Genomic DNA, 15,937 nt, shown 5'->3' with positions numbered 1-15,937 from the left:
AGCACTGTAGCGCACTCTAAAGTTAAAAAGCACCTTCCTGCCCAGTTGCTCCTCACAAAAACCCCGTGACTAGTGGGTTATGATTGTCACAATCCTCATTTTACAGATGTGGGAGCCAAGGCACGTTTGTCCCACATTGCTGTGGAAATAACCACGTTTTGTGGGCACATTCCCACCAATTGTGGTCAGGACATTCGGCTGAGACGCGGCCTGGCAATGACGAACAGAGAGAGAGAGCTTTAGGTTCGGGTGCTGGATCCGCCCCAGCCTGGCTGCAAGGACCTGGGCAGACTCATTAACCTCTCTGGGACTCAGTTTCCACATGTGTAAAATAGGGATATTGATTGTTCCTACTTCTTAGGGAAGTCGGGAGGGTTAAAGCACGTAATGGACTGAAGGAGAGACAAGCCAGCAGAGTGGCAAACACACAGGGTCTGAAGCCAGACGCCGGGATGTGAGCCTGGAGCTGCTGCACCTCCTCGTGCTTCTCCAATACAGGGGTGACGGTGGCTTATTTTATGGGATGTGTGATGTCATTAAAGGAATAAACACGTGAAGAACTTAGCTCTCAAATCACATGAGCTCTTATTAATATTTATATATAACATCTAGCTGATATATGTAATATATGTACCTATTGCAAATGTGTGATATATATGTATACATAAAGTGTTCAGCAAGGTGCCTGGAATGCCACAGAGCCTCAAAAGCAAACAAGAAATAAGCACTATTCTTATTAAAATGCTACTATATCTTAAGAGGGGAGTTAAGTTCTTAAATCATTGCATAAGATGAAAATGAAATGTAAATCACCCTTGAAAATGCCAGTCCTTCCTCCAGAGCTGGGGTAGATGGCTGCGTCTTCCGCCCACGTGAAGGGTCTGGCTCGTGCTGAGGACAAATGTACGCCTCACATGGAAGTGAGAGAGGTGAGCTCGGGGCAGGTGGGCTGAGTCTCCCTCAGGGAACCACGGAATCTTCTCACCCAATCAGTCATCCTGTCCCTCTCCTCCGTCAATGGCGCAGGTGAGACTCAGCCCATCTTCTCGGTCCGGCACTGGAGACCCTTCCCCCTTGGGTCTGCTCTCCCAGCCCCTCGGGAGACCCCGCACTCCAGCAGCCCAGCCTTTCATGGGGCCGCAGGTTCTCTAGGCTTCCTCAGAACTGGCACCGTGTTCTCTGGCACGGCTCAGGCTACCCATTCTCTCTGCCAAACCAAACCGCAACTTTTCCTTCTCGGACGGCCTCCACCTTCAGTCAAACAGAGGGTCACACACCAGCATGGATGGGAGGAAACGCCCCACTCCGACCCCCATGCCACTATTCCCTCCCTGTGACGGGAGCTCAGTTAGCGTAGTTCCTGCCTCTCCTCCCCGCTCCTCTCCTCCTCCTCGGGGAACTGGGAACACACTGGGCGGGCTTGCTCAGCTCCGCTCCGGGATCTCCACCTCTGCTCTGCTCTCCCAGGGCAGGCAGCCCCCGGCCCCTCGGGGACACCCGTGACTGGGTGACTGAGTCTAATTTCGGGGTCGTTTAGCGAGCCCATTTGGCTCTCACACTAATTTCTATCTTCTGAATTAACCTTTAACTATATGAAAGATGATATTTTCACCTCTACCTGCCTTACTTCTTGTCTTATTTCTCAATTTTATATGGAACACGAGTGGGACTGGGGGGGCCACTTCTGGGGTCCCTTAAGACATCAACCATCTGGACACACCTGGAGGGAGCCCTTGACCTTGCCCAGAACAGGTTCTATGGCTCTTTGCCAGATCATGCATTTGTGTTCTGAGAAATACACTTACATTAAAAAAAAATAAAAATAAAAATCAGGCAAAGGACATGGAAAGAAGGTAGAAAGAAAAACAGCAGCCCAGAAACAGGGTTTGACGTCCATTCTCTGAACGCACTCCTCCTGGGAACCTCTGCTGAGGGTTGGGGGAACCAGCGGGCACCAGGCAGTGCAGACACGGTGCCTCCTCAGAGACCTAACCTGGCTCTCCTCCTACAGTCGACCCCACCGCCCCCACCCCCAGCCCGTCACCATCACATCAGCCTGTTCATTTCCTTAGTGGCGCTGACCGTGGCCTATAACCTAAGTGCTTTTTGTCCATCTCCCCCAACTAGAATGTGTCCCCATGAGAGCAGGGGCCAGGATGGCCTCAGTCATTGCTGCAGCCCCAGAGCTCGATACGATAAGAGGGGACACCTGAGGACAGAGGCAGCACCTTAGGACAGCTAAGAACAAAGTTCCTTTATCCAGGTAAAGAAAGGTGGAAAGTAATTGTGGGAGGAGGGAAGAACACGGATGAGCACCAAGTGGTCGTGCACGGCGTGTGCGGGAACGCACACTATAGCTAGGGAGTGAGGGGGACAGGGCTGGGGAGGCAGGCCAGGCCACTTGTGGGGGCACGGAGGAGGGGGCGCAAGACAAAAAGAGAGATGGAAGTAAAGCAGCACGTGCAAACACCTCAGCCCAGCGCCAGGCACAAAGGTGGCAGCACCTACGGGCAGTGGAGGCAGCAGAAGTGAGGTCTGAAGGATGAACCGCAGACCCCCAGGTGGAGAAGTGGAGGAGAAGATCCCAGACAGAAGGACCGGGTGGAAAGGCCTGGAGGACGGAGGTGAGTCCATCTGCAGGACCGCAGTTGAAAACCACGGTGCTCGGTGGAGATGGATAGCAGTAGCCCCCAAGGGCCTGTGCCCCTGCACATGGGGTGGCCGTGAGCCCAGCGTGTGCGGTGAGGAACAGCAGACGAGCAGGAGCACTGACCTTTTCAATCAGGTCTCCAGAGGCCTGTTCGTCAAAGAGCTGGATTTTATCTTGGATGCACTTCTTCAAAAGGTCTATCTTGCTCTTACTCTTGGAGCGCGGCTTTCTCGCCTTGGACTGTTGCTAGACAGGGTGAGAGGAGACAGCGGCAAATAAGTGCCCGCCAGCAAGTTCACGCAGCCTCCGAGTCTCCCAGAGCCAGGAGAAGCTTCTACAGCTCACGGCACCGCACAGCTGTCTGAGGCTGAGAGGGGAGGAAAGATGGAAGCCTTCCTGGAAGGAGCTCAGGTTCATGGGCCTCCAGTCTTCACACACTTGGGTGGGCTCCTCCCCGCAAGGGAGCAGAGGGACTCTAGTGGGCAGAGCCAGAGCCCTGTAGTCAGACAGACCACGGAGCCAACCCAGGTCTACCTCCTCCCCAGCCGTGGGACCTCAGCCCGTCAGGCTCTCTGAGTGGGGAACAGGATGGAAGAGGGCCCCGTCCCTGTGAAGCCTACACAACATGGAGAAGACAATCAGTAAACGTGAAAACAACAAACAGACACCCTCAGATGGCCAGTGAGCACCATGAGAGACAAGGGGCCGTGACGAGAGGGCGGGAGTTATCTGATGCTGCGAGGAAGGGAAAACGCCTGCAGAGTGAACAGCTGCTGAGGATGGTTGTGGCGTCAACTCAGGGAGACACTGTGCATGCAGAGATTAACGTGGACGGATCCCCCCAGACTACAGCATGGACAGCTGCACACTTCACAGATATGAGCAGTGACACTGCGGCTGAGACCCAATGACAAGACGGGGTCAGGCCTGCAAAACTCTGAAGCAGCGGGTTCCAGGCCCGGAAGAAGAACAAGCTGGGGCTTGAATGGAAGGAGCAAGGGAGAGAGCGGCTGAAGATGAGGCCATGGGCGCTTAGTAAATTACTATTCAACGAATGAAGGAGTGCAGCAGACGCTACAATCTCTGAGCCTCAGTTGCACATCTGTAAAACAGGGATAATAATATCTACCTCATAGGATTACTACAAGAACGTAGCACAACATAATATCAACGTAACAACATAACATACTAAACAGAGTAACATAACACAATATAGCACACCACAACACAACGCGATGAAACACAACAGAATATAACATAAGAATACAACAACAGGACATGACATAACAGCAAAACATGACCCCACACAGCAAAACACCCCTAAGATGCCCAGTGCAATACGTGGCAGGTAGTCACTCCCCAATCAGGGCCGGTCTCCTTCCCTTCCCAGCTTGCCCACTGGCCTTTCTCCTCTCTCTCACCACATCCCTTGAGGCCCCACAATCTCCCAGAGCCTGCTCTAGACCTGGACTCGGGCCTGCCCATCAGACTCTGCCCCAGGCTCCTGAACAATCACTTAGGCTGCCCATGACAACAATACAAGAGAGGACACTGTGTCCTCAGTGCCTGCCCCAGCCCGCTCAGAGGAAGCAAGCACAACACAGTAATTCACTGAGTCCAAAAGCCCCCATTTGACAGAGGTGGAGACTGAGGCCAGGAGAGCAGAATTGGTGGCCTAACGCCACGTCATGGGAGCCCTGAGAACTAGACCTCAAGTTTCCTAGCTCCTGAGCCTACTCTCGCTAAATGCCCAGGCTGGGGTCAGCTAATTCCATGAGTAAACTAGTTTTCATCTCCCAATCAACAGGGATAACACCAAAAAGAGGAAATTGTGGGTCAGCGCCCCTTAGGAATAGAGCCAGACTGGTGGGAAAGACTCTGAAGCCCAGAGCATGGATTGGGCTTGGGAGGGGATAAAGCTAAGGTGGGTGAGGGCAGGGGCAGGGGCACGGGGCTGATCATGTGCATCTCTTCCCAACCCCACGCACAGTGATGTCAAGTTGGTAGCTTGAAATTGGTCTTGGAAGGAGTACTTACACCAGGGAAACGGGCAAATGCTACAAATCGGGGTTTCCCTGCCCCCACCTCCCCGAACCCCCCCCCCGAGGGTCAGTTTACCAGCACATGTCTGGTCAGGGGCCAGACCCCGTGGGCCCTGAGATCACGGCAGGACTTATATCCCGGCAGAGGGAGCCACGGAAAGCCTTGAAGAAAGTGGGTGGCAAACTGACTCGTGCATCTCGTGAGGAGTTTACCGGGTCCTTTGAAGCTCACTTGGAAAATGATCTGAGAGCCCTGGGAGCTACTGGCAGATACATCAGCCATTAGATACTGTCTCTGTTTAGGGTCCTGAATCCAAATGGAGGCCAACACGGAGGAAACTGGGGGGTTACCTAGTGGTGAGAAGACAGGATGGGGGAGGCCCAAGGGAATGTTAATGTATGGAGCACCAGCTAATTCTTTTCTACATATTAGACCACCCAATTCCCACAATAATCTTCATTATGCCCATTTTACAGATGAAAAAATAAAAAATTAAAATTTCTTTAAAGCGAGAGCTCCCCATCCTGCTGGCCTGCAGGATAACTCGCCCCCACTCTCAGGCTGGCAAGGGAGGGCCTGGGTCGCATGCGCTCAGCCTGGTGATGCAGCTGCTCTCCCTGCTTGAGGGGTAGCCCGGGGCCAGGGGCTGGGCAGGCTGGACCAGCCTCTTCTCTTGGTCCCAGGCCTCAATGCTCAGGGAACGGCCCGCCAACGTCGCCACCATCTGCACCTCCACATTCTCCAGATGGTGCCTACGAAGGGAGCCAGGCTCAGCCCACCGCAGACGCCAGCCCCTGCCGACCTGCACTTTCCTTCTGGCAGATGCTGAGCAAGAACGCTTCACGCCCAGGGCAGACGCATCTGTCCCTCTGAGGCAGTGTGCAGGGCCATTTCCATTTCAAAACCGAGCCCCTGGGACAACTTAAAAGTCATAAACAACTCCTGCCAGGATCCGCCCCTGGTCAGCTCAAAAGCAGGGGAAACACACTTCAGTTGTATGGAAATATTTTTATTCATTGTTCCAAAACCTTTAAAAAGATTTTTTTGATAATTTGTCCCTAACTCTTTAGCTACCACCATTTTATTTATCCTGCATTCTTTTAAGAACAGAAATAGAAAAAAAAATCCTCAATTATTTTTAATATAAAAGAGTATAAAAGCTTCCAAGTTGTTTCTGTCCACTGTTTTTTATTCAGAAAGGATATGTCTGATATTTTTTTCTCTGAAAGGAAAAGCAGGGGGTTTAAAGTCATAAAATACCAGTTCTAAGCCCAGGTCTCCTATCTCCTGCCAACCTAGGTCAGTTCACTTTTCCTCTGCTGGTCGATTTTCTCATTTGTAAAATGGGCACATAACACCTACCTCCTGGCACTGCTGTGAACTTCAGGTAAGATCAGGTAAGCTGCAGTGATTTTAATGTGTTTTCAATCTCAACAGATCATCACCTCACGGGAAGCCCCAACACTGTGCACACATCTGGTGGTTGGTTGGTTCAGTCAATAAAATTAATTGCTTTCCTGCTATGCACCAGACACTCTCCTAGGTGCTGGGTATAGAGTGGTGAATGGGTCAGGGAGCTTGTCTGTAGTGGGGACACAGACAATGAGCAAGTCAAGAAACCAGGACATTCCAGACAGCCGTCAATCATATGAAGACACGAAACATGGCTGCGGGATGAAGAATGCCTGGGGAGAGGGGTTTTTGGGTGGGTGCTCAGGGAGGCCCTCTGTGCAGGCGACGGGAGCTGACGTGGGAATAGACAACAGTTGGCCCTGTGATGTTCTGGGGGAAGCGTGTTCCTGGCAGAGGAAACAGCAAGTTCAAAGGCCTTGTCTCAGGTCGGGATCCCCAGAGGCAGAGCTGGAGACAGGGACCGGGGTGCCCACGGTTTCCTGAGAGAGGGCTCTTCAGGAGCATCCTGTAGCGGGTAAAGGAACCAGGACAAGAAGGGGAAAGGGGCCACGTGAGGCAGGGGTCTCAGGTAAGGTCTGGCCTTGACTGGTTCACGGGCGCTCTCGAGCAGACACTGCACCCAAGAGTCATCTGCCCTTGTGGCACATCACAGGTGCTCACTAAAGGCAGCTGTCAATCACCATCCTACACGGCCCAGTGGGAGAGACACCCTTCTCCTGACCCACTTGAGCTGAGGTGAGCATCCTATCGTGCCACCTACAGAAGGGGTCGGCCTTTTGTACCTGAGTGAGTCATTGGCCGGGAGAGGGGCGTAGCTGTGAACTGTGAGTGGCCGACTCACGGCCACTGGTGGACAGTGCAAAGACCCAAGCACCAGTGGTGTCCACTACAGACTTGAAGGTTAGGACAAGCTTGGTGGTTCCAGGAATGGCAAGATGCCAACATGGCTGGAAAGGAGAGGACGGGGGAGGGTAGGATAAGATGAGCCCAGGGCGGGCTAGATCCCGTAGGACCAGCAGATGGGAGACACCTCACCCCTGCAATCAGGCCCCCGAGATGTCCATCCTACCTGCAGCTCGGGGGCAGCCAGGGCCTGGTCCAGTTTCAGGAACTCTGCTTCTCGCCAAGCAGTCTGCAGTCGCTGCAGCAGGACTCGGGCCCGGATTTTGGGGAGGGCCAAGCTCCTGTCCATCTGAGCGAAGCAGCCGTGAACTTCCTGCCGCATCTGGAGCAGCTCCTCCTCAGACAGGGAGAAGGCCGAGGAGCAGAGCTTCCTGGCAAAGCAATTACAGGGATACGCTCTCATCAAGAGAAAACACTGGGGGTTGTGCTGGGTGGGTGGGGGGAGCTGGAAATTTAAAGCTCAAAATCTATGAGTGAAATGAATGTCAGGGGAAAAAAATCATCTCCTTAATCATGCACTCATTCCCCAGGGATTTCTTGAGCACCTAACGTATGCTGTGTGAGACACATCACACTGGAGCTGAGAATAAAAGCTGAATGAGACAAGATGTGAGGGAATCTGTGAGGAGCAAGAGGCCCTCCAGAGCTCATGACCTTGAAGATAACCTGGTGTCGCTTCAGAAACAGACATGAAAACAAAGACCACCCAGTGAGCCTGCTGCAGCACACTGTGAGTAGGAACCGTGCCCCAGAGGACAGACGCCCCACTCAGTTCAGGTGGGTCACGGAATGGGGGGCCCTTGTGCTCGGTCTTAAACAATGACGATCGTTTAGAGAAAACCTGTTCCACGCTGCAAGCCATGAGTGACTTACCGTTAAGGGTTGACATGTGTCCCCCAAAAAAGATATGTTCAAGTCCTGATCCCCGGTATCTGTGACTGTGACCTTATTTGGAAATAGGGTCTTTGCAGATAGAATTAAGAAGTAGGTTGAGGTCATGTTGGAGTAGGCTGGGCCCCTAATCCACTAAGACTGGTGTCCCTATGAGAAGAGGAGACAGACAGACACACAGGGAGAAGACGGCCATGTGACAAGCGGTGGAGACTGGAGAGATGCAGCTACAAGCCAACCAGTGCCAAGGATTGCCGGCAACGCCGGAAGCTAAGAGAGAGGCAGGGAGCGGAGCCTCTCCTCCAGCCTCCAGAGAGAGCACGCCTTGCCGACAGACACCTGATTCATACTGGCCTCCAGGACTGTGAAACAGCACATTTCTGTTGTTTCAAGCCCCAGTTTGTGGTAATTTGCTACAGCAGCCCCAGGGAAACAAACACATTTACCTACAGCATCGCTAATCCTCCTGACAACTCAGTCCTCAATTTACAGATGAGGAAATTGAGGAACATCCCCCCTTCCTCTCTGGCAAGGCCCACAGCCCACTCTGCAAAAAAGAATGGCCACAGCTCACTTCCTGCCCTCGGGACCCAGCTGCGGTCAATGAGATGTAAGGGGAAGTCTGCTGGGCACTTCTGGACAGAATTTCCTCCCTGACCCAGGACAGAGCAATGAAAGAAGTCTTTGCTCTTCCTTTCTGCTTTGGGAAATGTGTGGTGCATCTGCTCATTTATTCATTCAACAAATATTCTCTTTGGTTATTCTGGCAATGTTCAATCAGCACTGGCTGCATAAAATATGCTTTGTGGATGCTTTAAATTCAGAAATATCTGCAGGAAACTACTGTGGGAGGCGAGAGCCGGGGCTACCGCACCCAAATCTCAAAGTGGGAGTGTGGGACTGTGGCTCAGCTGGAAAGTTCTCTCATGGAAACAGACAGGACCTCCAGGACTGATGTGGGGCCCCAGCCAGAAATAGTCTGAAGGCCCGAGCCCACGTTGCTGACACCCCTGTCTTGGATTCCACGCTCCATGGGGCCCACGGATTTTTTACAGGACCTCAGGAAACTGCAGCTGCTACTCGTGGAGAATCTCTGCCCCTATGTCTGCTGGTTACACGGAATCCAAAGGGAAAGCAACTCCGAAATGAATCCGAGTCACTATTCTTCCCCACCTTCAAACCAGATCAGCCCTGGGTGGTCTTGTCTTAACCTCTACTACACAGGCCCCAAGACAACACAGAAATACAGGAGACGGGGTCTTTGCCCTGAAGGAATTTAAAATCCTGACAGGAGTTTAGGAAATAAGTCCCCAAGACACACTTTCCTTGGCGAAAATATGTGTCCCTATTAATTTCTGCTTTATTCGACCAGGTTTACAGCAACTCCATCTTGCTCGAAATCGAGAAGCTTATAAAAATGTGTTTCAAAACTATTGTGCAAAGCCATTTTTACACAATGCCTCAGAAATAAAGGCTGCAAGCTTTTGGAATCTTAAATAAACAAGGTATGTACGCAGACTCACATTGCGTGCATTGTGAGTTGACCCTCTTTAACCCTTAAAAAAATCATAAAGAGTTTTCTGATAGCAAAATGAGATTTCTCTTTTCCTGGTGAATGACCAGATCAGCAGCGGCTTTAGTAATACTCCCTGCAAATGGATCCAAATGAAGTTGAAGAAAATGACCATCTGGTAATAGGAATGTCAAGTCTACTTCATATGCGTGGAAGGGTCCAGAGCAGGCTGGAATGTGTAGAGACTTTAGTGGAATGTAGGTTGAGTTGAACAATTATTGCTGAGAGCAGTTCATGGGAATAAGAAGTGGCGTTTAAGGAACTGATTTTTCTGGGCTTGGAAGAGACAGCATCTTGTTTGTTCAAGAAAACAAAAGTAACAGAGATTGGGAAATAAATGAGGAGAGACCATAAAGAAGAGATGAGAAAGAGCCGAGAGGTCACTTAATCTATATTAAGACAGCATCACTCTCTGCAAACACCTGGGACCTCTTCTCCCTGGCAGCAAGGGCAGTCCTCAGGGAAGAGTAGAGTCTAGGAGAAGCATTAAATCTTGAAGCCAGGAAAATCCTGGTCCACGGGAGGTAATGGCCACCAAGAATGGAGGGGCATTGCAGAAAGGTGCTATGCTGTCTGATGTCCCTCAAGGGTTCAGGAAGAGCCCAGGCCTCGGTGCAGACGGGGAGGACCACTGATGTTGAGCACACAGAGCAGACAGGATCAACAGAGAGGGAGGGCAGTAGACAGACTGAGAGGGACTGGGCAGATAGATTGACAAGGACTCATTCCCTTCCCTCTCCCCCAGCCCAGACCCACCACATCCCCTCCCCAATCCTACGTCGGGGCAACCATTTCTACCAACAGGGCTATCGATTCAGAATTTAAATTGTGACTAAGATTCAACTTAAACTGTGGAGTGTCTATACCAAGAAAAGAATACTAAAAGGGCCTGGGTTTTGTTTGTTTATTTGCTTGAATGAGGTTTTCAGGGTTTGTTTGTTTGTTTAAAGGAAAAGCAACTTTAAGGACTATTGACTGGTGGGTCTGTTGGTCAAAGGGAAAAGAGGCTCTATGTTATTGCCAAATGGGCACAATTATGTCCTTACACGTAAATAGTTATTTAGTTTCTCTAAGTAAATAGACTGTGTAGATGGTGGTCACTGTTTATCTCCATTATTGTTGTTGATTTTTTCATTTTGTTCCTTCCCACCAAGCACTGGCCTCCCCGCTTCACACCCAGGTAAGGACCAGGACCTCCTATCAAGCTGAGCCAGCTTCAGTCTCCCTCGACCTCGGCAAAGCACCAATGGCTCATCTCTGGCTCCCAGTACCAGGTCGGCAGCTGGCACACAAAACGTACCTCCTTCAGAGCCTGGCAAAGCTCTTGATTCTCCATGGTGTATCCCAATGTGGTTAACCGCTCATGCTTCATTTATCATAGTCAGCTATTTATGTTTCTGTTTCCCCAGATAACCTGAACCCTTCCAGCACAGGAATGATGGTGGTAATGATAGCAGGTACCACTTGTCGTCCACTTATTGTGGACCAAGGGTTAGATTAAAAGATTTAAATATACTAGCTCACGTAATCTCTCATTGATGCTGTAAAGATGGTATTTTCTAGACATGGCTGATGACCTAAACTAGAGCCACTTCCTTACCCCTTGTTGCTCAACTTCTGTTTAGAGGGGTTACTCTCCAACAATGTTGGGGATAGGAATGCCCCCTGTCCACAGCCCCAGGGACAGAACTGCAATTGGTCTAAGGCAGGAAGCAGCAAACTACAGCCCGTGGACCAAATCCGGCCCACTGCCTGCTTTTGTTAATAAAGTTTTATTGGAACATCGTCAGGTTCACTAGTTTATGGATTGTCTATGGCTGCTTTCACACTACAAAGGCAGAGTTGAGTAGCTGTAATGGAAATCACATAGCCCTCAGAGCCTAAAATATTTACTATTTGGCACTTCATAGAAAAATTTTGCTGCCCTCTGGTCTAAGACACTCATGGCCACTTCACTCTCCTTGTTAGTGAATGGTTAGGGATAGGCTTATGATGTGGTCCTGTCCAGTAGGATCAAAAGGGTCAATGCCTCAGATGTTAAAAGGAGATGATGAGTGTGACACCTAGAGCTGCAGCAGCTATTCTGAAACCATGAGAGGATGAGCCCAAAGACCAAGGCAGCACATTGAGGAGAGTGGAGCAGAATGAAGGTGAGAGCTGAGTCCTTGTTAGCGTGATTGAGCCACTGAATCAAAACTGGAAACATTCACCTCCTGAATTCCTCTTATAAAGTATTTTCTTCACCTCTTAAACAACCTGATACATCCTGTGCTGCTGAAAGCACCCTAAATGATTTAGTATTGTCGTTCCCATCTTACAGGCACGAAAGATGAGGCTCACAGAGGTCAAGTAACTTGCCTACACTCAGACAGCTGGTGATGGTGCTGGGATTCAAACCCAGGTTTTTCAGTCTACACTGCCTACATCTCATTCTTCTCCATAGCCACATACTGGATACTGGCCACGTCTGGGGCTCCTCCAGTTTCCAATCTGGTGTGCCAGCCCTAAACAGCTGCCAAAACCTCTGTTGGTTTCTATCATACCACTAAGGGCCCCCTTTTGGAGCCAGGCCAAATCTCAGTCTGCACGAAGAACTGGCAAATGTTGCAGGGAAGTAAGGACTGTTGAACTTGGCCCCTCTGGAATTTCACTTCGACCAGTGCTCATCACTTCCACAGCTCTCCCATGTCTTTAAAAACATTAGTTGTGCAATTTATTTTATTTTTATTTTTATTTTTTTGGTGGGGAAGATTGGCCCTGAGCTAACCTCTGTCAATCTTCCTTTTTGCTGAGGAAGACCAGCCGTGAGCTAACATCGGTGCCCATCTTCCTCTATTTTTTATACGGGATGCCTCCACAGCATGGCTAAACGAGCATGCGTATGTCTGTGCCCAGGATCTGAATCTGCGAACCCTGGGCCGCTGAAGTAGAATGCGCAAACTTAACCATTACGCCACCGGGCCTGCCTCTAGTTGTGCCATTTATTCATTATTTTCTAGTTATTGCAGCAAGAGTGTTGGCCAGCTGTGACCTACTACATCCTATTCAGAGGTGGAAGTCATTACATGGTTCTAGAATTAATAACCAAGATAAATGGCCCAAATAAGGAATCAGTGAATGAAGGGGCCAGGTGAAGAGATGGTGCAGTGTGTTGTGAGGCCTAAACTGAGGCCCCATATATGTGCTGCCTTGACATCGGGTGAAACTGGGAGGGCCTGGAAGGGCCTCACTGCAAGCTGGCCTCACCACTCTGCTCTTGGGACAAAGTCCCCTCGTCAAGCAGCACTGCTTATCACGGGGACCAGGCACAGGGCCTGCTTATCCCTGAGTAGTGGGCTTCCGTTCCCTGCCAGCCTATGCAATTATTCAAACAAACCAATCACATCCTCCCCGGGGGAACCAGGGGGCACCTCACCCTCTTGTTACTACAAAGCCTGCCTCCCACTGCCCCTGTTGTTCACTCTGCAACCTCTGGGAAGCCCTGGGTGGCATGCAGTGTCCCTCACCCCATGGCTGTGAGTACAGGTGACTCATGAACTGCTGTCGACCTCACTGTCCAGTGTTGGGGGTTGCATGTTCGGCCACCCCCATAACCACAGGTGGGATCCTTCTCTCACCAGTGGGTGGAGAGGACACGATCGAAACATACATGGGTACTCACAGAAAGACCAAGTGCTCCCAGTGTCTCAGCTCTGCCTGCTCCTCCATTGAGGCCTCCAGAGCGTCGTCCTTCAGTCTCTGCCTCACGCTCTGGACACCCTCCTGGCCCCTGTCCCTCTCCTCGGCCTCGAGCTGCTCGGCCCGGGCTGCCATCTCCTTGCCGTGCTCCTCCAGGATCTGCTGCAGGAAGAGCCAGGGCACAGTGCGCTTGAGCAGCTCCTGGGTCATCACTGAGTTCTGAAGGCGCCGCAGCTCCTCGGTGGCTTTCTCGGACAGGGAGAGGGTCAGCGCCCTGAGGTCGTCCAGGGCAGCCTGGTCCAGACGCTCCTGCAGCTCCTCCAGGGCGGCGCTGTGGTCTGCCATCAGGCTCCTCCACTGGCCCAGGTACTGGCCCGCACCCTCAGCAGCTCGGAAGGCTTCCCCGATGGACAGCTGCCCCTTCCGCTGCTCCTTGTGCTGGCAGGAATTTCAGAAAGGAAATTAAACAGGGACAGGGCTTGGTGGGGACAGCCCTTTGGGAAAATACTTTGGAAATTTGTTGCAGGAGGCACAGAATGTCCATAGCCTTTCCCCAACAACATCACATTTAGGAAATTATGCTTAAGAAAATAACCCAAAATACAGTGAAAACTTCATTGGTTCAACATTTATTCAACACGTGTTTATTGAGTAGTAAAGCCCAAGAGGCAGACCGCCTGGGTTCAATCCTAGCTCCTCCAGTGATAAGCTGAGTGACTCAAAGCAAGTGTCTTAGCCTCTCTGTGCTCGATTTCCTAATCTGTAAAATGGGGACAATAATAGAATTTACCTCACAGACTACTTGTGAGGATTCAATGATTTGCTTAATACGTGGGTAGCTCTTAGAGAAGTGCCTGGTGTAGAGTAATGTCTGCTATTATTATTACTATGTCCCAGGCACACAGTAACCGCAAATCATGATATTATAAGGAAAAAAAACCCCAAGATCCATCAGAGGCAATTTAAATGAGGAGGTCTGGGAAGGCTTTTAAGGAAGGAGATCCAAGCGAGACCTGAGAGATGAGGTCATATCTTAATTGGGTTAAGATACAGGGAAAGAACATTCCTGGGGGAAGGAACAGTAGGCACGAAGGCCCATAGTGGGAAAAAAGCTGACATGCATAAAGATGTCCATCATGGTGTTATTTATAATACTGCACCTGCAGATAATCTTGGTACTATTTTGTGAGGACACGGGTTGATCTGCCTTTTGTTCATGGGTCCTGGTGATCAGAGAATGCCAATTCCTTCATCCTACAAATACTTACTGAGCACCTACTCTGTGTCCTCAGCCCTGGGGATACAATATCAACCTTCATCTTTGCGGAGCTACGTGCTAACTCTGTGCCACTCACAAGATTTATCAAAAGCAGCTGCAAGAACTAATATTCACGGAAGACCGCTGGAATGCCTGCAGCGCATCCATCCTCCTAGATCCAAACCTTGAATCAGGCCAGACCATCAGAGGAATGTGGGCTTGGGCCCACTGTTTTGATCCTTTAGCAAATGGAGATGGATGAGGTGATGCTCAAGAATGCGGTGGAGTTCAACAGTCAAGGTAAGAATCACGGCTTTATGTTGGGCCCAAAACTTGATAACAAAATGTAGAGTTTCTATTGATCAAATTAAAGTTAGTTTCATCCCCTTCCCTCCATCCTGAATGGTACCTGACAACCACCTAGGTGTCATCCTGTATGTCCCACACATCCTCTGAATCTGTCCTCACCCCCGGCCCAGGGCATGTCTCAGTTTAGGCCCTCGTCAGCTCTCACCTGGCCGAGCACTGGAGTCTCCCATGGGTTTATACCCCAGGCTCCTCCAACTGGATCCGACAGGCTGCTCACATGAGCTTCCTAAATCCCAAATCTGATCGCATCCTTTCCTCCTGAAAATCCTTCAACGTCCCCCACCGTCCTTGGATGGAGGGTGAATCCCTCAGCCTGGCACACCATGCCCTCATTCCTGGGCATGCCTCCTCCAGCCCCTGCCCTCATCCCTCCGCAGACTCCAGCTCCTCACATTCTCAGAGCTCCCAGGCACAGCAGGGCATTCCGGGTTGACCGCTCCACCTTAGAACAAGACACCTCCCCACCTTAGAACAAGACACCTGCAGGGCCCTTTCCAGCCTTGTATGCAACAAATGTGCATTTGTCACTCAGGGTTCAGTTTATGCTGCGCCTGCTCGGTAAAGCCTTCCCCGGCAGAGACAGTAACTTCCTCTCTGTGCTATTAGAGCGCATTGTGTATGGCGTGAAGTGAGCACATCATGATGCACTTATGTGTTTACGTGTTGGTCTCTCCTCTCTCAAGGCGGGCAAACAGCTGAGCAGGTTAGAGTCAAGGATAAAGCTTAGGCCCTAAGTCAGACAGGCCTGGGTTCAATTCCATGTCTGCCACTTACTAGATATTTGACCTTGGCCCCATAACTTCATGCTGAGATCTGAACGTTAGTCCCCCAACACTCATATGTTGAAACCTAAAGCCCGATGTGATGGTATTCGGAGGTGGGGCCTTTGGGAGGAGGCCTCATGAATGGGATTAGTGCTCTTGTAAAAGAGACCCCGCAGAGCTCCCCAGCCCCTTCCACCACGTGAAGACACAGCAGGAAGTCGGCAGTCTGCAACCCGGAGGGGGCTCTCCTCACCAGAACACACCACGCTGGCACCCTGATCTTGGACTTCCAGCCTCCAAAAGTGGGAGAAATAAACGTTTGTCATTTAGAAGCCACCCAGCCTGTGGTGTTTTGTTATAGTAGCCTGAATGGCTCTCTAAGCCTCAGTATCTTC

The 15,937-nt window shown here is 50.8% G+C and overlaps 1 protein-coding gene across 1 annotated transcript in view; it reads right to left on the bottom strand.

Moving 5' to 3' along the window:
• EVC2 (EvC ciliary complex subunit 2) overlaps positions 1-15,937 on the bottom strand; it is a 138,440-nt gene that overhangs the window by 41,891 nt on the left and 80,612 nt on the right. Inside the window, exons 14-16 of the mRNA XM_058546710.1 lie at positions 13,135-13,589; positions 7,176-7,380; positions 2,774-2,896 (exon numbers count right to left, since the gene is read on the bottom strand). Coding sequence (XP_058402693.1) covers positions 2,774-2,896; positions 7,176-7,380; positions 13,135-13,589 — 783 coding nt within the window. The remainder of the gene's footprint in view (positions 1-2,773; positions 2,897-7,175; positions 7,381-13,134; positions 13,590-15,937) is intronic.

The sequence above is a fragment of the Diceros bicornis genome, chromosome 8 (genome assembly GCF_020826845.1).
Source record: "Diceros bicornis minor isolate mBicDic1 chromosome 8, mDicBic1.mat.cur, whole genome shotgun sequence".
NCBI lineage: Eukaryota > Metazoa > Chordata > Mammalia > Perissodactyla > Rhinocerotidae > Diceros > Diceros bicornis.
This window is presented reverse-complemented; position numbering and strand designations above follow the sequence as displayed.